This window comes from Molothrus aeneus, chromosome 28, assembly GCF_037042795.1.
Source record: "Molothrus aeneus isolate 106 chromosome 28, BPBGC_Maene_1.0, whole genome shotgun sequence".
Lineage (NCBI taxonomy): Eukaryota > Metazoa > Chordata > Aves > Passeriformes > Icteridae > Molothrus > Molothrus aeneus.
Window position 1 is genome coordinate 3736597 of NC_089673.1, and position 21708 is coordinate 3758304.

A 21708-nucleotide genomic window follows, 5' to 3' on the forward strand; every position below is an offset into this window, starting at 1 on the left:
GGCTGGTGCCCAGGGTAACAGAGGCCAGGAGCAGGGAAGGATCTTTGCTACCACTTTATTATGACAAAGGCTACAAGCCATGTTATTTAAAGTGCATTATTATTACCATTATTCACCGTCAACAAACCACAGACACAAGCCTGGCATAGTGCAGATATGGCCAAAGTGGCAGAAGACGCTTAGGCAAGAGCAGGGCTGGCAGGAGCTGGGTGGATGGAGGTGGCAGGGAGCGAGGCTCAGGCAGGTGCTGGGATACAAGCACTGCTCCAGACAGACCTAAACACCTCCATGCTCCAGGGGCCCATCATGGACAATGGGAAGGACAGACAGACAGCCTGGCCTGCCGTGGCAGGGGCCTGGGAAAGTATGGTGAGGGCTGGGCCAGGGAGGGCTTGGCTCCCAGGCAAACCCAGCACCTCTGTGTGCTCCTGGACTAAATAAGCTGGGAGCGGGCTGGGGGCCTGGAGCCAGGTCAGGGCTCAGTCAGGCTCCCCATGTCATCCTGGAAACCCAGCCCTGGGCAGTGGGAGCACAGCCCAGCACCCAGCACCAGGCCAGGCAGGAGGCTGGTGCCGTATGTGGCTCTCAGGGGACAGCCCCAACCTTCAGGTCAGCCCAGCCCCATCCAGCCTGCCCTGTCCCAGCCCTGGAGCAACATCCCAGCAAAGGTGCTGACAGATGCAGGACACCTGGGATGCCTGCAGTCCCTCCACCCCAAAATACAGGGCCCAGCCACAAGTTGAGGATTAGTTTAAAGTGCTTTTTTCTTTCCTTTTTGCATGGAGTGCAAGGCTAAATCTCACCCTGCCAGAGAATATTTCCCCTTTATTCCCAGGGCCAGGGGGTCACAAAGCCCAAGGAAGGTTTCTGAGAAACCCTCCCTGGGTCACAACAGGCAGGGATTTTAACATCATCCTCTACCCAGCTCAGTGGCACCCCTACTCAAAGTATCATATTGCATAGTGCTGCTCTCCCATCCCCAGGCATCCCTTGGTGCCACTCCAGCCACAGCTGGGCAGTCCCCATTTCCCAGCCAGCTGGGGCAGAGGGGAGACCACCCTGGGACAGCCACGGCCCAGGGGCTGCTTACACTCCTGCCCCGAGTCCCTCTGGTGTCTGGATGGAAAGTAGCACTTGTGACACACACAGCAGCAGGAACAGCAGCAGTCATGTCAGCGTGAAGCAAACATGGCATTGCTTACAAGGTGCAGCAGCAAGGTGTGCCAGAACCACCCCGGAGCTTAGATGATGTCCGTCTCCCTCTCTATGCCCACATACTTCAGGGCATCCGCCTGGCTGTACCTGCAGGACAGAAATCATGGCTGCAGCAATGCTCCCCCCACAAACCTGCACAGAGGTGGGGTCAACCCTGCAGGCCAAGGTTGCTGCTGGCCCAGGTACCTGTAGTCAAAGAAGAGCTCCTCTCCTGCCTGGATGGCTCTCTTGGCGAAGATGCCAATGCGGTGGTCTCCGTTCACCATCACAACTGCAACCAGAGATGCAGCATCAGAGATGTGCAGCCCCAGCTTGGGCTGGAGCTCTCACAGCACCATGTCCTGCCTGGCCTGGTTGGGCAGGGGGACCTCACCTTTCGCATAGCAGTTGGGGTTCACTGAGTGGTTGGCAAAGCGGATTTTATTTCCTTTGCGAGTAGCGTCAACAACAAAATCTATTTAAAAAAAAGATAAGGAAACCATGGTGTAAGGCCAGGCCTGTCACCAGGCAAGAGGTGGGCTGAGCATGCCCACCTGGCCTCTTCACCCCTGGAAACCTCAGGAAGTTACCATTGTTGAGGTTGAAGAGGAAGCTGGACATGTACTTGTCGTAGACCTTTCCTCGCCTGTCAGCCTCATCCTGCGAAATGAGCTGTAGAGGGAGATCACCTTGAGAGACTCAGCAGCTGAGGGCTGAGCCAGGTTCCAGGGCTCCCACCTGGAAACACCCCCCTGCTCTCCCTCCCACCTCAGGAGCTTGCCAGGGCTCCCAGGGATGGGGCAGGGCCAGAGCAGGGCTCTCAGGCAGCAGCACACACTCCTCCACAGTGGAGGGCCAGAGGTACTGAGACAAGACAGCACAGGGCTCCATCTCCAGACCTGGTCAGAGCCCATGGGTGCAGCTGAGCCAGGGAAGGCAGCTGACCCTGCAGCCAAAGGAAGCTCTCCCACCACACACAGCCCCCGTGTGCCTGGCCAGCAGCCCCAGCACAGCACTGACCTCCCCGCAGTACTCGGAGATGAACTCGTTCTTCTGCACTGCCTCCTTGATGAATGTCCCCCAGCCAGCCACGTCTGATGGGGCCAGCAACAAATGCTGGAACCAAAATGAAAGGAAATGGGGAGAGTTGGCAGCTACAGCACTTCACAAAACACAGGTCAGGGGGGCAGCAGGGAGCCAGTGTCCATCCAGCATCCCTTTGTTATGGTGACACAGCTCCCTACAGACTTACACCCTTACATGGAGCTGCTCAGGACCTGACACACACTGATTTGTGATTTTCTCTGAATTTCCCTTTTTTTTAAATGCTCAATTCCTTGCTCTGACCAACAGAATTCAAGACTAAATCTTTCTCTAGAGCCAATTTATACACTCCTCTGCTCTCACCATTCCTCACTCCCATCTCCTGACTTTGACATCCACAATCCCTCCTGATTTTTCCATCTACAATCCCTACTCCAGAGTAAGTGCTGCAGAGGCCCAGAGCAGAGCAGCTTCTTTTCTAGACTCTGGCAGCTCCAGGAAAGCTGCTCCCCCCACCCCACACACAGCAGCAGCAGCTGTGTGTCAGCTCTGCCCTGAGGCAGCCCCGGCCGCGCTGCTGTCAATACCTTTTTGAGGCCTCGCTGGATGCTGCAGTTCTTGCAGGAGACCACCTTGCAGTCCCAGTGCTCTGAAGCCCCACAGGTGAGGCAGAGGTCAGGGTCACACTCCCTCACAGCCAGGTAGCAGGGGCACTGCTTGGTGTTGCACTGGGTCTTGCAGCGGCAGCCTGGGAAGCGGTTCTGACCTGCAGCAACACACACAGTGGGTTTGCACTGTGAGCTTTGGAACAGAACAGGGGCACCATGCAGGCTCTCTGCCCCAACTGCTCCTCCCCAGCCAGATCTTGAGCAGGGACAGAATAAAGTCTGGCTGTTTTCTCCACTGCAGAGCTGGGAATGGAAGCCCAGATAGGATAAACAAACATGGCAGAGCAGGGACCCAATGCCCAGCCTAGCTGCTGGAGGCTCATCCTGCTCACAGGGGACCAGCAGCAGCACCCACAGGATACAGACACAGGGATGAGCACTAGCAGGAGTGTCTCAGCTGCCAACAGCTGCATGGCAGCACAGAACCATCTCCTTTTGGACCTTAGCTAACAGAACTGCTGTGGATGGACAGAGCAGCAAGTGCAGGAATAAAGTAGGCACCCAGCAAGCCCCAGCTCTGCACCCTCCCTGTGCTCTGTGCCAGGAGAGCTGGCTGTTTTCCTGCCCAATAGTCCTTGACCTCTTCTTACAGTCAGGGTTGCACTGGCAGAACTTCTCACAGAAATTCTGAGTCATGATGCAAGGGCAGGAGCTGTCACAGGGATGCTCAGGGTGGTCACAGGGCTGGTAGTTGTACACCTGGGTTGGTGAATTATCTAGAACAAGAAGAGAAATGCCAAGATTGGAAGCTGAATGTTGCAGGAACCTTTTCAAAGCAGCAAGTGCAGGGCACTGGAGCCAAGAAGGTGCAAGCTGCCCATCTGCCTGCACTGGGCAGGGAGCCTGGCAGCAGCCAGCTCCCACAGACACACACATGGCTGGGCTCACTGACCACAGCCCAGTCCACAGCAGGGCTGCACACTGCCCTCAGCCTCCCCTGGCTGCAGCAAACCCTGCTGCACATGCAGCTCCAGTGGGCACTGGGATGGCCATGATGCCCCTGGCACCCCAAGGAGCCTGGCCAGGGGCAGTCACTCCCCTCAGCAATGCCAACCTGCCAGGCTGGTGAGCAGGACACGGCCACCCTGCTGGAAAACTGAACCTTTGCAAACCTCCCATGACACAGCCACAGCCAACTCTACCTTTCTTCAGCTGGATCTTCCTGCAGTGTGCAGCCCACAGCCTGCAAAGGGAGCAGAGAAGGTTGAGAGGATGTGTAAGCCATCAGGGAGAGCAAGCCAGCACTGCTCAGCACCAGCAGCCAGCACAGCAGAGATGGGCCTGGCAGATTCATGCATTAATGATCAGCAGCCATCATAAAGTGGAGAGAGATGAGAGTGATGCAGCTGCAGCAGGAGCTCTTTAAGCCAAACACTAGAGCCAGAATAATATTGGACACACTGAGATCAACACACAAAGTGGGTTACAGGTCAGGGAGCTGAGGCAGAGGCTGCTCTTAGGGAAGTGGCACCAGGACTAGCAGCCTGTGCTGCCCTATCCTCGAGCTGAGCCTGGGGCTGCAGGGCCACTGAGCCCCCAGGCAGAGCAGCAGCCCTGGAGCTGGGCCAGGGCCAGCACCCAGCAGCAGCAGTCCATGTGACAGCAGGACGTGCACACAGATGGGAGCCAGATGGGGATTACCAGGAATGCGCTGGCACAAAAAGCAGAGGATCTGGTTGCATTTTAAGAACAAAACAAGCTTGTCCAACACTTGCCTGTGCTTCCTTTTCTTCTTCTGGGATGGATTCATTAACTCATTTGTTGGCAGTTTCGTTATAAGCGATTCCTTCACTGCAAACTGAAAGACCTACCAAAGAACACAAGCAAAAAGAAGAAACAAGTTCAGTGCACTGAAGTTGTTTTATCAAAAGCATAAGGAGAGTGTGAGTAAGCACAGCAAGGCTCACAGGCCTGGGCTGAGAGAGCAGCAGCTCTGCCCCATTTTCCTGCCTATGGCACACTGCCTCCTCCTGCCTGGAAAATGAATGCCTGCACACCTGGCTGTGACAGTGCACACGGGAGGGAACCCACAATGCCAGCAACAAAGGGCTCACTCTGCCAACAGCAGCACTGTTGCAAAAGCGTTGATATGGCACCTTCCTGCAAAAGCGTTGATGTGGGGAGGTTTGTGGCAGAGAAATAAAATCAACAGGCAGTGGCTCTGGCCCTGGCCCCCCTCTTGCACCTGCATCACCTGCTCTGGGCACCCACCTGCTTGCAGGTCTTTGTCCCCAGCAGCCTGGCAATTGAGCAGAAGTTGTTGAAGTAGGTCCCATGGAAGACACGGAAGAGTGACTCCTCGGCTCCTGTCCACTCCACGGGCTCCTGCGGCGTCTCCACCGCAAACAGCTGGGAGGAGGCCGGGCTCAGCTTCTGCTTTGTGGGGGTTTGGCAGCGGGAGTTGGCCTCTGGCAGGAAAGGCACATGGTAAGCCAAGCACACCCTGGCCATCATGGTTCTGGGGGGCAGTGGTCACCCCCTAGTGCCCTGCATCCCTGCACTGCATTCCCAGCCACACACTCCTGCTTCAGGCCAGGCACAGTGCTCAGGAGCCAAGGGCTCGCTCTGGGCTTTGCAGGTCCCAGCAAAGCTCTTGCTTGGCCTGGCAACGTTCCTCCTTCCTGGGAAAGGACAGTGAATCCCACAGCAGCAAGGGCAGGGCTGGTGTCTCTCATGTTTGCTGGGAACACTGACTGCTAACTCCAAATTCTCCAGCTGAGCCTGGGAGAACTCCAGCTGGGAGGAGCTGCCTGCCCTCACAGAGAGGAGTGGGGTGTCTCAGGACTGGCACCATACCCGAGGAGCTAGAGGCCCACTCGTTGCCCGTGTCGCGGTCGCTGTCGCCCTCCCTGGTCTCGGTGACAGCCGGGGTGCTGGAGCAGGACGCGCCCACCACGTGGTGCCGCCGGCGCCGACGCCCGGAGCACTTGGATCGGGGGTTGTGCAGGGCAGCAAACTCCTTGGCTCCTTCCTGCAAGCAGAGCAGAAGACAAGACAGGTGGCAAATGACCAGGGAATGCAGGAAGGCTTTTCCACAGACCCTGGGACAAGCCCTGTCCTGCCACCACCAAGAGCAGGTAGAAGAGGCTGGCCACACGTGGTCCCTTCAGCAAGTGCCAAACCAGCTGCTTGTGTTGCATGTTCCCACTCTGTTCCCTTTGGCATTGCTGCCCAGTCAGCAGAGGCTCCTTGGCCTGAACCCCCAGCCCACTCCTCTGGATCCTCCTGAATTCTCGCTCTGCTCCTTTTAGCAAGGGCTTAATTTCTCTGACACTGTACTGAGTCCAGAGAAATCATCTGTCATACAATTTCCCATCTGCCAGCATAGCAATTAATCTTTATTGGAGATCTGCTATAATATGCATCTGGTAAGGTCTGCATTTGCAGTCATGCTCCTCTGAATCCAACAAGGACCAGAACTAATTCTGAAAATATTATCCGAGTTGTGCAAAAGATCCACAGAGCTCTGCAGAGCACAGCTGGCCAGGGCACTTCTCTCATGGTTTCTAAGGTGACAGAGAAACATACCAGCCACAGGAAACAGTCTGCGCCGCAAGGATCTGGCTCAATCTTGGTCTCTCTATTCTTTCGTTTGTACACATTAGGAGTAGCATGAAAAGCTGAAAAAGTAACAGTTATCTTTACTATTAGCATTCTCCAAGGGTCTCCCCCCACTCTGCAAGGGACAGGAAGCAGGAGCCTGTGTGGCTGAGGGTTCCCCTGGCAGCAGGGCCTGAGGTGACCAGACCCACAGGGTAACCCTGCTCCAACCCACAAGGGGCACTAGGCAGCTTGGGAAGGAGAGGCCAAAGGAGAAGGATCAGCTTTCACACTGAAACAAAAAGACCACGTCATATTAATATTATATCTTTTAATAAATAATTCACTGGAAAAAGTCCTGTGACTTCCCAAAGAAGCCCTTAAGACCTGGAGAACAGCAGCTAATCAGTATCCAAAAGGCTTTGGCAGGACCAACCGCAGGAACATGACTAAGACGAAGCTGTAAGTTCCAGTAAGGCAACAAAACACGGGGGGCATGTCCAGACTTTGGCAGTGAAACATTCATGCCTTTCACTGAGGAGCTTCTGCAAAGCAAGAGCAAAGTCTGGTGGTGGCAGGACTACTGCACAAACTGCCGGGAGCTCGGAGGCGGCGTGCTGAGCGCGGAGAGGGGACGGCCGCGCGCGTCGGTCTGCCGTCCGTGGGAGCCAAGAGCGGAGCCGTCTGTACAAAAGGCTTCTGGGCACCCGTCAGCTCCTAAGGCCCCACTGCAAACGCACGAGGCACCACCCTCCAGAGACTCCAGCACGGACTAAGCAAGGCGTGCAGAGGAAAACTGAGGAGAAAGGGCTCTAGGGGAGCGTCCGGCTGAGGCGGCACTTACGATGCAGAAAGCAGTCGTACTTGAAGCAGCGGCGGCAGAAGAGGGTGTGGAAGGAGTGCAGGGACTGCTCCCGCTGCACCGACTTGGCGCACGGCCCGTCGATGTTGGGGGTGCACTGTGGAGGCAGCACGTTGGGGTCAGACACCTCCGTGAGCTCCCGGTACCTGGGCACAAACACAAACACCCAGGGATGTGCCTTCCCCAGCTGGGACAGCTTTACAGCACCATCAGGCCCGGGTCCTGGTACTGTTAGAATTCAGGACATCCCTCTGGCTGTCCTGCATTGCCCAAACCCCTGCCAGGGGGCTCAGAGACCTTGGCACAGAGCTCAAGACACCTGTGACTTTGATTATGACCCATGGAAAAAATTGTATGAGGATCTACAAGCCACAAAAGTCTAAATAGAATAATGATTAGCTTGTCACAGGGTGAAAAATAGATTTTTTGGGTTTTTAGAATGGGGGTTCAGGAGGCAAGATGGAGGAATCTGGGCATGGCCAGTCTTTCTCCTTCTTCTTGGCCTCCATCTTCTGCTGTGATGTTGGCACTTTTGGATTGGTTTGAGTAGAAGCTCACTGTCTAACATAGGTGATAGGTATTGGGAAGTTATGGTAAATAATGTACACATAGTTTTTAATATAAAAAGATAACACCAGTGTGCCTCTGTCTGACCTGCTGAACGGACCTCGGCAGGCCAAAGAAAGAATTTTATAGATAAGAAACAATAAACAATCTCGAGAATGAGAATAGAAGAGTTCTGACTCCTTCTTTGACTGCCGGGCTGGGAAAAGAGAATTTCTACCACATCTGGGGGTCACTCTGAGCAGCAGAAGTCCTGAGAAGGTACCTCAAGACCAAACTGCAGCTTGTAACACTCAAAACACACTCTGCTCACAGAGCCTGCAGGCACTGAGCTTTGTGGCCCAGCCAGCCCACAGTGCTGGTCTCTGAAATAAAGATTTCAACTCTTGCTAAGAAAAGGAACAGACAACAGTGCAGGAATTTTCTACCTTTCTTTCATATCCTCTGGGAAGCCATACTCAGGAAACATGGAAGAAATAGCAGTGAATATCATGTCATTGGGGAACCTCTTCTTTGAACACTTCTTGTTACCTGCAAAGAGAGGAGACACAATTCTTCAGACAAGCTGATGTGGATGGGTCTTTCCTCCCTGCACAGAGCAATTCCAGAGATGCTCAGGATTGTGTTTTAAGACAGAAATGTAATCCCATGCACAACAGATAACCTTGTGATCTGCAGCCAGGTTGAGGTATTCCCAAAGCAGTGCTAGGCCACTTTCAGTGCAGCATGATGCACTGCTGAGAGCACCAACTTCTCTGAAGTGCTATTACTATTTGTTTCTGCCAAGGCAGAACTTGCAGACAATGCTTTCCTACATCCACAGAAGTGTTGGTGTTTGTGCTGCCCATATCACTACAGACCAAGGACAAAGACAAAATTACCCAGCAGCATTCAAAAGGTCATCGAGGACACGTGAAAATCCCACAAACCAGAGCTTCCTCTAGGCAACAAGAGCTCCAGGTGGCACAGGAGAGGGAAGAGGAACACTAATACATGGAAAGCAGGTCTGGAAGGGATTTGAAAATGTCCATCTCCCTGCCTCCCACAGAAATAGATCCACCCACACCTCCCTGACAGGTGTTTGCCAGACCAGCACTTGAAAACATCCCACAGCCACTCAGAAAACACCCAGCTCTGCTAATCTCACAGGAAGTGGGTTTCCAGATGACTCATCTAAATAACTTCTCACCACACTTTCAGATGGTGATCTCTTCCCCTGTCCATAGCAGACAGTGAGAACAAATAATTTCCCTTCTGCTACAGAACTTGTCAAGCTGGAACTGCTCTTGGCACATTAACAAGCCAGGGATGGCAGCAGAGCAGTGCCCAGCGCTCAGGAGGGGCAGGACAGAAATGTGACCAACATAATCTTCACTTCTCTGGGGGCAAACCCACCTTCCACTGCAATTCGCTTTCTTTTCCTTGTCACTGGCAGCTCCTCCTTTCCGTCCTCCTGTTTCGCCTCAGAATCATTGTGTCCTTCCTCTTCCTCGTCCGAGTACTGATTCAGAGCATTCACTAGCTCCAGGAACACAGCATCACTGATGAGGACTGACCCTGAAATCATTTCTGAAACACACAGAAGTGGCAGTGCCACCATCTTTCTCATTTCTCACCACAGCAAACCACAAGCCTACGTGCTCTGCTACCCATCAGAGCCCTTCTCTCAGTTTTTTTGGGGTAGGTGGGATTTTAGCACTAAAGTCAGTAGTGGTGGATCATTTTCAGCAATCTGGGGATAGGCCACACCAGTTTTTCCTGTCTTCCTCCCTGCTGGGTAATTTTATGATGGGGCAGGCAGCGCTTTTCATTGATTAAACTCTTGGCTGAGGCAACAAGCAGAACAGGGTTGCTGAGCTACTCCCCCTCTAGCACATTTTCAGCATCCCAGAGGATGCCAGTGAATCCCTGCACACAGGAGAACTGGCTCCAGAGCACTCCAGGCATTAAAATGGAGTGAGGTACCCAAAGGCAGGAATGTGCCCTTGCAAAGGAGAATAGCAGGCACCATCCTGTTTCCCTGCTCCGAGAGCTCCCACAGAAAAGCTGGTTGCTGCTGCCACCTTTTGACTTCTGAACTACTTGGATATTTGCAAGAGACTGAATCACAGACCCATAGGAAGGTTTGGGTTGGAAGGGATCTTAAAGCTCATCTTGTTCCACCCCTGCCATGGACAAGCCAGGTTGCTCCAAGCCCCATCCAGCCTGGCCTGGAGGGGACAGAGCTGGCTGCTCCCAGGTTACCTTCCTCTCCATGAACTTTGCCATCGTAGTTATTAATAAGTTCTTCAATGAAAGTTTCATCTTCTTCCTTCACCTCGTCACCCATGTAAGGGATATTGCATAGAACTGTTTCATCCTCCACCTGAAGAGAGATCAGACACAGCTCAGAAAAGCAGAGTTTGCTGACCCCAATGGGGCTGTGCTCTGGTCCCTCAGACCTGCCAACAACACACAGCAAAGCTTCAGATGTCTCATCACTGACACATCAGTGCTATCCCACTGTAACCCAGTCACAATCAAAAGGACCTGCCTAAGAAATAAATCTCTTTGTATAAAGGGAAATAAAAATCTTAGGGAAAAACACAAACAAACAAAACCCCCCCAAAAAAACATATTTACTCGTTGAATCCTGTGAAACAATGGTGACTCTGTCAAGAAGCCACATGCAAATGAGACTACCTGGCGAGGTAGTGTGGACACAAGGCTGGCTGGGATTCTACAAAACAAGCAACTAAGGTAGCATTTTCCATCATCTCTCAAGCAGATGTTGCCTGAAACAAGTGGGATGAAGAGCTACTTCCCAACTGTGTAACAATCAGATGCTGACCTCACTGAGACCCCATGCTTCTCACGTACCATGAAATTCTGCTGAAGGGGGGACCAGGAGTACATAATGGGCACCAGTGCCACTGTGTTCAGGGTCCTCATGTACAGTGTCTGGCTTGAAAATCCCGGGAAAATGCTCTCAACAGTGCACTGGAATACAAGTACAGAGAAGGTCAGTGAGGAACCACTCTGGGAGGCTGCCACAGCCTGAGGAAAACTGAATTCAGGACAAACACAGAAGCCCCACATGCACTCTGTGCACTCCATCACAGGAAAAAGCCTTGGGGGTACTTTTTATCCATTTCTGCATTGCAGAAGTGTGAGGCATGGACAACACAGACAAAAACTCATCCATATCCCCACAGCTCCCTGCAGAGTCCTGGCTGCAGTCCCCACTTGCTGATGCTGCCCCTTTTCCTCTGCACACCTGTTTCAGGAATGGGTGCCCACTGACTGGCTTCATCAGCTGCACTGGCTGCACTCGAAGCTTCTTCCAGTCTTCATTAAGGATCTGAGTCTTTTCATGAACCTTCGCAAAGTTGGCCACAAAGAGAGCCTGAAAGAGAGGGAGGAGTCTCAAAATTTAAGAAAACCCATTGAGAACTCCAACAGCACTGAAAAGGTTCAGCAAGGAGAAAAAACCAACTGGAAATGAACTCTCCTGCTGCAGTTACACCAGTGCTTGTTCAATGGCCTTGTGTGTGCAACAGCTGCTGCCCACACAGCTCAAGACAGAGCATGAGGAGAAGTGGCATCTCTTCCCATTGACCCAAGTCAAGCACAGCTTATCAATTCACCTCGCTGACACCCTCTGGTATCACTCAAGACACTCTGAGCTGAAATGAATTCTTTTTGGGGCATCTCAGCCCAGTCCTTGCTGTGGCTGTACCTTTGCTCCCATGTTTGCCTGGAACCTCTTGAGCTGCCGCAGACGCATGTACTCAGACTTGACTTTCCTTTTCCAGTACATGATACACTTGGATGTCGGAGGAGTGGTAATTTCCATTTTTCTGAAACAGTACAGAAAGAATAAACATTAAATAATAGCGAGCTCAACCCCGAAATAACTGATACTAGAAAAACGTCCCTGTGGACCGGAAAAACACTCTGTCCATCAAAGACTTAAACCGAGCAAAATTACGCCGCCGCTCTGCAGCGCTCCTGGCTGTGGAACACCCCCAGCCGAAGCGCACGGACAGGCCCGGGACAGCAGCGAGGGGCGGTGCTGACCAGAACCGCCCGTGCTGTCCCCCGAGCCCCCGGGGCGAGCGGGGGTCCCCGCCCTCCCCCGGGACACGCCGCCGGGGAGCCGAAGCTCCACTCCAGCCGCCCTCCCTGCCGCTCCGGCCGGGCCCGAGCGCGTCCCAGCTCCGCCAACAAGACCCGGAGCGAGCCGAGGCCGGGCCGGGGGGGAGCGGGCCCGAGCCCCGCAACTCCCTGCCCCAGCGGGCCCGGCTGGTACCGCGGGGACCCGCAACCCCCCGGGAACGCCCGGGACCCCCCGGCCCCGCCCGCACTCACTGCTCGGCCATCGCGACAGGGGGAGGCCGCGCGCCCCCGCCACACTGCGCGCGCGCCGGCCCGCCCCGGACCCCGCCCCGGGCCCGCCCCGGACCCCGCCCCGGGCCCGCCCCGGGCCCGCCTCAGGGACCGGACCCGGCCCCGAATCCCGCCCCGGGCCCGCCCCGGGCCCGCCTCAGGCACCGGACCCGGCCCCGGACCCCGCCCCAGGCCCGCCTCAGGCCCCGTACCCCGCCTCGGCCCGCCCCGGGCCCGGTCTCTAACATCGCCAGGCCCCGCCCCCGGTCCTCACACCCCCCCCCCGGGCCCGCGCCCTCTCATCCACAGGCCCCGCCCCTCTCATCCACAGGCCCCGCCCCGCGCCGCCGCCGCCGCCGCCGGTGCCGGTGCCGGTGCCGGTGGGTCGGGGCGCATGGGCTGCCCCGGCGGAGCGGGCCCGTTCTAGCCTGGAGGACATCCCCTGTCGGCTACGGGGAACGGGTTAAGCAGCGGCTCAGTGCCGTGCCCGCCCACTCCCGGTGTGCCTGGGCCCTCCCGGCCCCTATTGCGGGACCGGCCCGGTCCTGCCGGAAGCGTTGGTAGGACAGCGCCGTTCCCGCCCGGTTCCACAGCGCTCCGGGCCTCGGGACAGCCCTGCCCGGCGTGGCCACGCTCCCCGACGAGCCGTCCCGGTGATCCCGGGTCCTTTTGGCCCCACCCCTCCCTGTGGCGGCGCCGGGCAGGAAGCGGCTGCGGGCGGCCGCTTTCCTGCCCCGGGGGCCCCGGCGCTGGGGAGCGGCCGGAGCTGCCTGTGCCCCGGCGGGGGCCCCGTGCGCGGTGCGGAGTGCCGGCTGCCCCGGGGCTCCGGCAGGGTGACTGCGGGGTTCGAGCGGGGCCGGCCCGCCCGTACCTGGGAGCTCCGCCGAGCCCGGTGGGGCGGGGGCCCGGCGTCCCCCGACTCTGCCGGGCATTGGCTCGGGAGCGGGCGGACAGCTCGGGAGCCGGGGTCCCGGATAGGTGCCTGGGGGAGCCCCAGCCCGGGCGCAGGGACCCCGCTGTCGGGAGGATGAGGATGCTCCCCGGGCTAGGGCTGCTCTGCTGCCCGCTCGTGTCTCTGCTCCCGCGGGTGCGGCAGGGGCAGCTGGGGGTGCTGCACGGAGGCCCCAGTGCCACCACATGCACACTTGGAGCATCACAGGGATGTGTCCCCAGCCCTGCAGGCTGGCCTCATGCTGTCCCCTCCGCAGCACCCACAGCGAGCTCTCCAGTGGAACCCAGCTGCTCTCCTGCCCTGGCCTGGGGCCATCGACACCTTCTTTCTGCGGGTCCACGCTGAATTCTTCACCAGCTGCACAGAGGCCAGGCTCCCCAAGCTGGGCAGTTGGCCCCCAGTGTGGCTGTGGCTGCCTCGTGCCCCTCACAGCTGCCCTCACACTCAACAGAGCCCAGAAAAGGGTTCCAATCCCAGGGAGAAGCTGCCCATCTCCTGCTTGCCCCCAGGTCTTTGAGGGGCCAGCGACAGCCTCCTTCCCTCCCAGTCCTGGCAGCTAATGAGTGGGAGGACAGGACTGAGGGTGAGGGTGACAGGGCAGAGCAGGGATGGGGAGCTTGGGATTCCCTGGGCATGGAGGGGGTCCCGTGGTGCGAGGGGAGGCTGGGCACGGGGCTCCAGGTGCCTGCATCTGCCTGGGAGAACACCGGGGGGAGAAGAGCCCCACACAACTGACCCCGCACCCCAGGTGGGGGCTGGCAGGGAACGCCGGGGATGCCAGGCTGGGTGGGGAGCCCTTGGCAGGCAGCCACCGTCCTGTCCCTGCCCATCCCCTCCGGACGCCCCAGGAGGGGGGCGGGCGGCCGTCCCAGCCCTGGGGCCGCGCTGAGATCATTGGGTGTCTCCCTGGCAGAGGCTCCTGCCACCCGGCTGGAGGCTCCGCCGGCTCCACCAGAAACAGGGACCAGTGGCTCCAGCCCTGCAGGCACTGGAGAGCTGGGGATGACTTCCAGATGTGGCCACTCGCCCGCAGAGGGTGGCTGCTGCAGCCGGGGAAGCATCAGACAGCTCTGCCAGGACCTTTGCTGGGGAGCTGCGATCCGCAGCGGGGAGGGTCCCTCCGAGCTGCCCTGCCCTGCGCTCCGCTCCCTGCTCTGCAGGCTGATGTTAAAGGGCTGCGCTCTGCCCCGGCCAGGCGTGAAAGGTCCCGTGTAGGAATGTCGCAGACCCGCGGGCTAAAGTCACCCCCAGTGCGGGGGACACGGGCCCCTGGGCAGGAACTGCTCCAGGAAGGGGGGCTCTGGCAGAGTCAGGCAGGCGCCAGGCTGGACAGAGCAGGAGGAAGGCACTGGGGCCAAGGACTGGCAGGGTCGGCCAAGTGTCTGCCCTCTCCCCACCTCCTCGGCCTGGTGCCTGGGGGTGGATTGTGTCATCACCCTTCCCTCCTTGGCCATGGGCAGGAGCTGGGGCTGCCCCTATGGGGCAGGTGCTCGGGTGAAGCAGAAACTGCGGTTTTGGGGCCGTGGGTCCCCCTGCCGCCCCCATTGCCGGGCGGCAGCACCCGTCCGGGGACATTGTGCTTTCCCGTCCACTCCCCCCGCTGCTGGGCTGCCTGCCCTCCACGCAGGAGACGAGGGATTTCACAACCCAGCCCAGACAGGATTAAAGAGAAATACACAAGTAAACAAATCGCGGCCTCCTAACGCTGGACGTGCCGTTCAGGGAGCGGATCCTGCAGGCCGGTGGGTGAGGCGGGGGCGCCGTGGGTGCCGGGGTGCGGGAGCGATGCCCGCGGGGGCCGGCACCGCACGGGACAGCGCCGGGTCCCGCCGGGAGAGCGGCTTCAGAGCAGCACTGAGCAATCTCATTTTTCACACGTCTCCTGTAGTCAAACTGCCCCTGTCAGAGGAAAGGAGTTGCTTCCTGTTATTTCCATTGAAATCCTTGTCCCGCTCGTTAGCCGGCAGGCTTTGGCAGGATGGCACCGCGCACGCACATCAGCTCCGGCCGTCTCTCCCAGGGGCTCCTGCTGCTCTGCGGTAAGTGCGCGGGGCGCGGCCCCGGGGGCTCCGCGCCCCGAACCACCCCGCACGTGGCCGCCCTCCCACTCGTGGGGCCCGGGGCCAGGGTCTCGGCTCAGCCCGCCCCCATCGGCCCACCCCGAAACGGGACCAGCCTGTCAAGGCTGAGGTTAGATGGGGCAGGCATGGCCAGGGGGCACGGCAGGTGAGCACCAGGTGCTGTGGGCAGCTCCCACCACGATGTGGCAGGGCTGGGAGAGGAGCTGTAGCACCGCACATGGCCGGGCAGGGGGGCTGGATGGGGCCATCAGGGGCAGAAATCGGGACAGGGTGGGCTGCCCTTAGCACAGCCAGTGTACCAGCCCAGCAGCGCCCCATGGCCAGTGCCCAGCTGTGCCAGAGCTCCCCACAAGCTGCCCAAGGAGCGCACAGTCCGGCAGTTCAGCACAGAGCCAGCATCAGTGCCCCACAGCCGAGGGTGGAAGGTGGATGGGGCAGTTTCCCTGAGCCATGGGGTTCCCGTGGGCCAGGCCAGACGTGCCCCACGCCCTTGGCAGGCAGTGCTGGGTGTGGAGCTGATGGCAGGCAGAGGGGCTCTGCAGCAGCTCTGGGCTGGGGCCAGTGCTTCCTCTTCCTGCCCCAGCCCTGTCCGGCTGACACGCAGCACCACGCTGGCTCCCCGTGGCTGGGGGTCCCCGTTTGTCCCCATGCTGTGAGCATGGCCCAGGGTTTGTAGCCCCTAAACAGCCCCTCTGAACCTTTGGATAGCTGCCTGCAGCCTGCCTAGCCCCTGCCCATATGGGGGGCTGGACACCTCAGCCACAGCATGTGCCAGGCTCTGGCTCCCTGTGCCCCACCTGCCGGCTCCAGTGCCAAAATGAGCCCTGTCAGCACCCTTACGCCCTGCCTCAGACCCTGTGTCCCCTCTCACCCGGTGTCCCTCCCTCTGCAGTGCTCCTGGGGCCTGGCCTTTGTCACACGGACGCCGTGACAACGAGCTTCAGCCAGGACACTGCGACAAGCCCACCCACGGCCACGTCCAACGGGACAGCCCAGTCCATGGGTGAGTGTTGGGGTTCAGCAAGGGCCAGGCAGCACTGTAGGACAAATGGTGCCCTGGCCAGAGCTGGCCCTGTGCCACAGAGTGATCCCTTCTTTCCCTTAACCATCCCAAAAATAAAGCCCGTGCCGCAAAGCTCTCCCTGCCACTGCCCACAGTGGGGGCAGCCAGCAGCAGCCTGCCCTCCCTCTGTGCCCCTGGCATTGCCCTGGGCTGCTGCAGGTCCATCCCTCCCTGTGCTGATGGCTCTGCCACCGGCCTGGGCAGGGCTCCAGGTGCCAGGTGTCACCTGGCAGCAGGGCCAGGCAGGGATGCACTGTGGGGCAGAGGCATGCTCAGCCCCGTGCTCAGCCCCTTTCCTCACAGAGGGGAATTACACCGCCATCACACAGCACTGCTGGGATTACTTCGTCTACCTGATGAGGAATGTGCTGACATCGGAGCTGTGCGAGTGGAAAGTCATCAGCAGGTACGGGCCAGCAGGACTATAAGAGCCTAAATGAGAGATGCAGGACTCCAGGTGGCTCTTCAAAATGCAGTTTACTGTATCCAAGATGTTACAGCAGTCCAGGGCAGGCCTGGAGACCCTTAGTTTAGGTTACAATGCATTTTATACTTTTCTTTTGCTTACAATGCATTATAGACTTTTCTTTGCTGAACATCTTCATACAGTAGAACCAATCTATACCTTAACTTTTATCTATAGCCTATCATAACTACGAGAATTACCATATTCGTGTCACTGTTCTCCAGTCACTTTAAGTTAGAACATTACAGTTTAAGCTAGAAGTTGTTTTTCAGTTTTCTTGCAGTAGAAAATTCTGAGACCTTTTTTCTACTTGCAACATGAGCAGGCTTGTTTCCCTGTGCTATCTTTCTTCTTGGTAAAAACATCTTCTTGCTCTAAGTCTTAAAAACCCCTTGTAACTAACACACCCTTTGCCTCCTTGGTTATCCAGTAAGACTGGCTCAGCAATTCTTTTCTTCTATATCAAAACTTGCTTCCATCTCTATTCCTACATTTAAAAATCTTTCTGCTAAGCATCTGTGAGACTCTCTTGTCAAACTTGCATCCTTCCCAACACAGCACCTTACCCTCTAGAGCAGGGGGCAGGGGCTGGGCGCTCCACCAGGGTACTGCTGGTGCCCGGCTGTGTGCCCCCGGTGTCCCATCCCCTGCCGGTGTCCCGCTGTCTCTCCTCCAGGCCCTACAGCGAGCTGCAGAACTGCCTGGAGGGGTGGGCAGAGCGACTCAACTACAGCTACCCCAACGCCCTGGCCGAGCAGTACATCTTCCAGAGCCACCACATCTACTTCCACAACTGCACCCTGGAGCACCCGGTGTACTTCGACCCGCCCGAAGATGTGCTCCTGGCCATGATCATCGCACCCATCTGCCTCATCCCCTTCCTTGTCACCCTGGTCATTTGGCGCAGCAAGGACGGCAAGGCGCAGGCTTAGAGCTGCCCGGCTGCGGGACCCCCGGACCGCCCGGCGGGCTCTCGGTGCCACCAACCCGCGCTGCGGAGGCGGCCGGTTCCTCCCGCGCCTTCCCCACCCCGCGGCCCGGTATTAAACGCTTCTCCCCCCACGCCTGGCGCTTGTTCTTCGGCCGCTCCATCCCTGCAGGGCCCGGCCCGGGCCAGCTCCCGCCGCCAGCGCCCTCCCGGCAGCTCCTTGCTGTAGGGAACGCTCGGGCGGGACACCGGGACCAGAACCGGCACCGAAACCGGGACGCGGTGCGGGAGGGGCGGGGCTATACAGGGGCGTGGCCACATCGAGAGGGCGTAGTCACATTGAGAGGGCGTGGTCTGGCGAAGTGGGCGTGAATTCTGTGGGCGTGGTCTCGTGTGGAGGGCGGGGCCCCGCGCGGTGGGCGTGTCCCGCTGCCGGGCCGGAAGCGGGGCGGGGCGGGGCGGAAAGCGGCAGCGGCGGTTCCGGTAGCGGCGGCGGCGATGAGCTTCGTGTGGCCGTGGCAGTACAGCTTCCCGCCCTTCTTCACGTGAGCACGGCCGGGCCGGGGCCGGGGCTGGGGCTGGGGCTGGGGCTGGGGCTGGGGTTGGGGTTGGGGGAGGCGGGGCCGGGCGGGGAGCGCGGGCACCGGGAACCGGGGGTGCCGGTGCCCATCCGTGCTGACCGGGCCCCGCAGGCTGCAGCCGAACGGCGAGACGCGGCAGAAGCAGCTGTCGGCGTGGTGCGCGCTGGCGCTGGCCTACAGCCAGGAGCACCGGCTGCCCGCCATGACGGTGCGGGAGGCCCAGGACATCCCGCTCTTCGCCAACCACCGGCTCCAGCGTATCCTTTGTGCTCCCGGTGCCTCCCCCAGCCCCTGCCCCCCGCCTCCGCCAACGCCTCCTTAACCCGCAACCAGGGAAGCTGCCGCTGGAATCCATCCAGGTGGTGCTGGAGGAGCTGCGCAAGAATGGTGCGTGCCCCGTCCGTCCGTCCGTCCGTCCGTCCGTCCCCTGTGCCCGACCCGCGCAGCCACCGGGCGGCTCCGTCCCGTGGGTGTGGGCTGTGCAGCGGGCAGGGTTAGCTGTGCAGGGAAGGGAGGGCTCGACAGAGAAATCACACATTGAATGTTGCTCTATAAACACTACAATATTGCTCCATTGCTCTATAAACACAACAATATTCAGTGCTAGGGCAGAGGTGGTCTGTGAGGCTGCCTCCGGGTGCAGTGTCTGGCACATGGCCCGAAATCTGCGTGTTTGGTCCTGTGAAAAAACGCCAATCACTTGTTTTTAGGATTTTAAACGTTTAATAGTGATAAAATGGTTATAAAAATAGTAATATAATTAGAGTAATAATAATTTGGGCAATTTGGATTAGGACAATATGAGACAATAGAAACAAAGAGTTACGGGCAGTCCGGGTACCTTTTTTCTGGGTAAAATAAGCCCAAAAAAGGACCCACGTTAATAGAGGATTAACCCTTAAAAACAATAACCTGTTGCATATTCATACACCTCATACATGATGCACAAATTCCATTCAAACACAGGATTCTGTCTGGTCAGTGTCAACTTCTTCCTCTGAATCCTAATGGTGCCTTCAAGGCAGGAAGAAGTTCATTTCTTCTGATAATGGAGCAATAAATTCTCTTTCTCTGAAAGATTCAGGTGTCCTGTGGCTGCTATCTCAATGCGAGTCCTTTCTTTAAAAAAAGTATCCTACATAGCATCGTTTCTATTTTAACTTTTTTTTATAACCTAAAACTATATTTAACACACTACTCAAGAGAATTAATACAGCATCACTTTCTAACACAACACATATAATATTAAATTTAATATTTGCAAAAAGCCAATCATAAAATACGCATTTTTCACAATCCTTACTTCTGGCTTCTCTGCCTCAATCCCTGTTCCCTGTTGCTTCTAGGGAACCTGGAATGGTTGGATAAGAACAAAACCAGCTTCCTGATCATGTGGAAGAGACCAGAAGAATGGGGAAAGCTCATCTATCAATGGGTGAGAGCACACCCAGGCCAGGCTGTGTCCATGAGGATGGGGGGTCCTGGCTGCCACTTGGGAGAGAGCACTGCTTGCACACTCAGTTTTGCACACTCCAGGAGGTGTGAGAGGTTTGGACAAGGATGTTCAGCCACGTGGATAAAATTTGCTGTTTTGCCCTTGTGTTTCCAGGTGTCCAAGAATGGCCTGACCAACTCTGTGTTCACGCTGTATGAGCTGGTCAGTGGAGATGATACAGAGAATGAAGGTAAAGCTGGGCTCCTGTTCTGGAGCAGGTTTTCAGAGCACACTGGATTGGAGCATGTAAACAGCTGATTGACAGATTGCACTTTTGTAGATTAAATATTCTGAAGTCTCAGGTGCAAACTCACCCTTTCCCACCATTGGCACATGCTGCTCCAAAGGCTTTTATCACTTTGCAGGGACATCCCCTCTGTAATTGCATTTTCCCTTCCTCACTGCTTAACATTTTTATCTGGTGTGCTGTGGGGTGTTTTGCTTTCAAGCCCAGCCCCAGCTCTGCCTTGCAGGCTGCTGTGGCTCGTCCCTGCTGACCTCCAGGCTCTGTTCCCCAAGCAGAGATGATGAGCCTGTCAGTGTGTCCATCCCTCTGGGTTTGCTGTCGAGTTATGGTGCTCTGAGAGCCCTCAGCATTGCTGCCCCCAGTCCCCTCACAAACCTGTTTGCTTCCCGTTGTTATTTTTGTTACTTTTCTATTTTTGTTTATGTTATTATTGTTATTTTTCCTTCCTGCTGATGGGGATCTTTGTCCTTCCCTAGAGTTTCATGGCTTGGATGAGGCCACGCTGCTCCGTGCCCTGCAGGCCCTGCAGCAGGAGCACAAGGCTGAGATTATCACGCTGGATGATGGCCGAGGAGTCAAATTCTTCTGACTGCAGCCTCCTCCCCTTCCCTGCTGCAGTCTGGGCTCTCCCTTGCCAAGCCTTCCTCTCTGGGCCTGGCCTCAAACTGTGACTGCAAGTAGCTGCACCTCGGGATTTCTCGGGGCAAGATGAGTCTGAGAACCCTTCCAAAGACTTAGGAATATCCTGAGATCCTCTGTCTGTCTGTTCTCCCTGTTGATGTGTTCCAGAGGCTGAAGCTGCTCTAGGCAGTTCTGGGAGGGACCACCCAGAAGTGGAACTGGACTTGCTGCTGCTCCCTGTGCCTGTGATGGCCTCCAAGGAGCCCCAGCTGGGGTCAAGCTTGGCCTCAGAGGGTCCCCCCCCGTGTCCCTGCCAGCCACACGTGCCTGGGTCCTGCAGTGCCAGGGGATGAGGCAGGAGCAGGGCACTGGCTGTGGAAGCCCTCAGTGGCAGAAGGAAATGCACTTGCTGCCAAGCAGGCTGGGGGAAGCCAGGGAACTCATTTCAGGTGATTAAAATGAGATGTATTTATAGAGCAGCCTGGCTGTTTTCATCTATCTTTATTTTTCCATCAGAGACAGAACAGAAAATCTGTACCAGATTTTTGCCCTTCAGCCATATTTCCTGTGTGCCCCAGGGAAATCCAGTGCTTCCAGGGTGGGAAACAGCACAAGAAGAAAGGAGAAGGGGACCCTTGCTGCCTTTCTCAGGACAACATTTACTTTAAATTTGCATGTGCAGCCTGCTGGAAGCCCCTGGGTTTGTGCAGAGCTGATGGGGTAAGCTCTGTACCACTGTGGCTGGGAGAGGGATGACTCAGCTTTAGGTGATAACAAAGTCAGAAATTGTGATAACAAAGTCAGAAATTGTGATAACTTGTCAGAAACCATGGCCAGGTGCAGTTGCTGACCCTGTGAGCCCCGGGGATGGCTGTGCTGGGGCAGGGTCACCTTTCCCTGATCATTGTCTGTATGTCACTGGCAGAGGTTGGGGACAGTGCTGGAGTGACCTCAGGTCAGTCTGGGGGTCCAGCAGAGCAGGTGGCACTTGCACCCCACAGGCTGCCCCTGTCTGTCCTTCCCTGCCCTTGGGG

General features: G+C 57.1%; 3 protein-coding genes across 3 annotated transcripts; 2 read left to right on the plus strand and 1 right to left on the minus strand.

Moving 5' to 3' along the window:
• Window positions 1-39: 39 nt before the first annotated feature.
• EZH1 (enhancer of zeste 1 polycomb repressive complex 2 subunit) lies at window positions 40-12286 on the minus strand. The gene is made up of 20 exons (XM_066566925.1): window positions 12223-12286; window positions 11591-11711; window positions 11129-11257; window positions 10732-10851; window positions 10117-10237; window positions 9268-9441; window positions 8301-8403; window positions 7291-7454; window positions 6435-6526; window positions 5703-5877; window positions 5118-5314; window positions 4622-4713; window positions 4049-4089; window positions 3497-3622; window positions 2826-3004; window positions 2215-2310; window positions 1785-1866; window positions 1589-1669; window positions 1398-1486; window positions 40-1298 (listed from the first exon to the last, which is right to left on the minus strand). Exons 1-20 carry the CDS (start codon window positions 12231-12233, stop codon window positions 1242-1244), a joined length of 2250 nt encoding a protein of 749 aa, XP_066423022.1. The 5' UTR covers window positions 12234-12286; the 3' UTR covers window positions 40-1241.
• A 2818-nt stretch (window positions 12287-15104) lies between these two features.
• Window positions 15105-17864, plus strand: RAMP2 (receptor activity modifying protein 2). Its single transcript, XM_066567000.1, has 4 exons — window positions 15105-15231; window positions 16166-16276; window positions 16640-16742; window positions 17479-17864. The coding sequence occupies exons 1-4, from the start codon at window positions 15171-15173 to the stop codon at window positions 17732-17734; spliced, it is 531 nt and encodes a 176-aa protein (XP_066423097.1). The 5' UTR covers window positions 15105-15170; the 3' UTR covers window positions 17735-17864.
• Window positions 17865-18183: 319 nt separating this feature from the next.
• Window positions 18184-21153, plus strand: VPS25 (vacuolar protein sorting 25 homolog). Its single transcript, XM_066566909.1, has 6 exons — window positions 18184-18275; window positions 18423-18568; window positions 18645-18698; window positions 19658-19746; window positions 19921-19996; window positions 20530-21153. Exons 1-6 carry the CDS (start codon window positions 18229-18231, stop codon window positions 20640-20642), a joined length of 525 nt encoding a protein of 174 aa, XP_066423006.1. The 5' UTR covers window positions 18184-18228; the 3' UTR covers window positions 20643-21153.
• The last annotated feature ends 555 nt before the right edge of the window (window positions 21154-21708 follow it).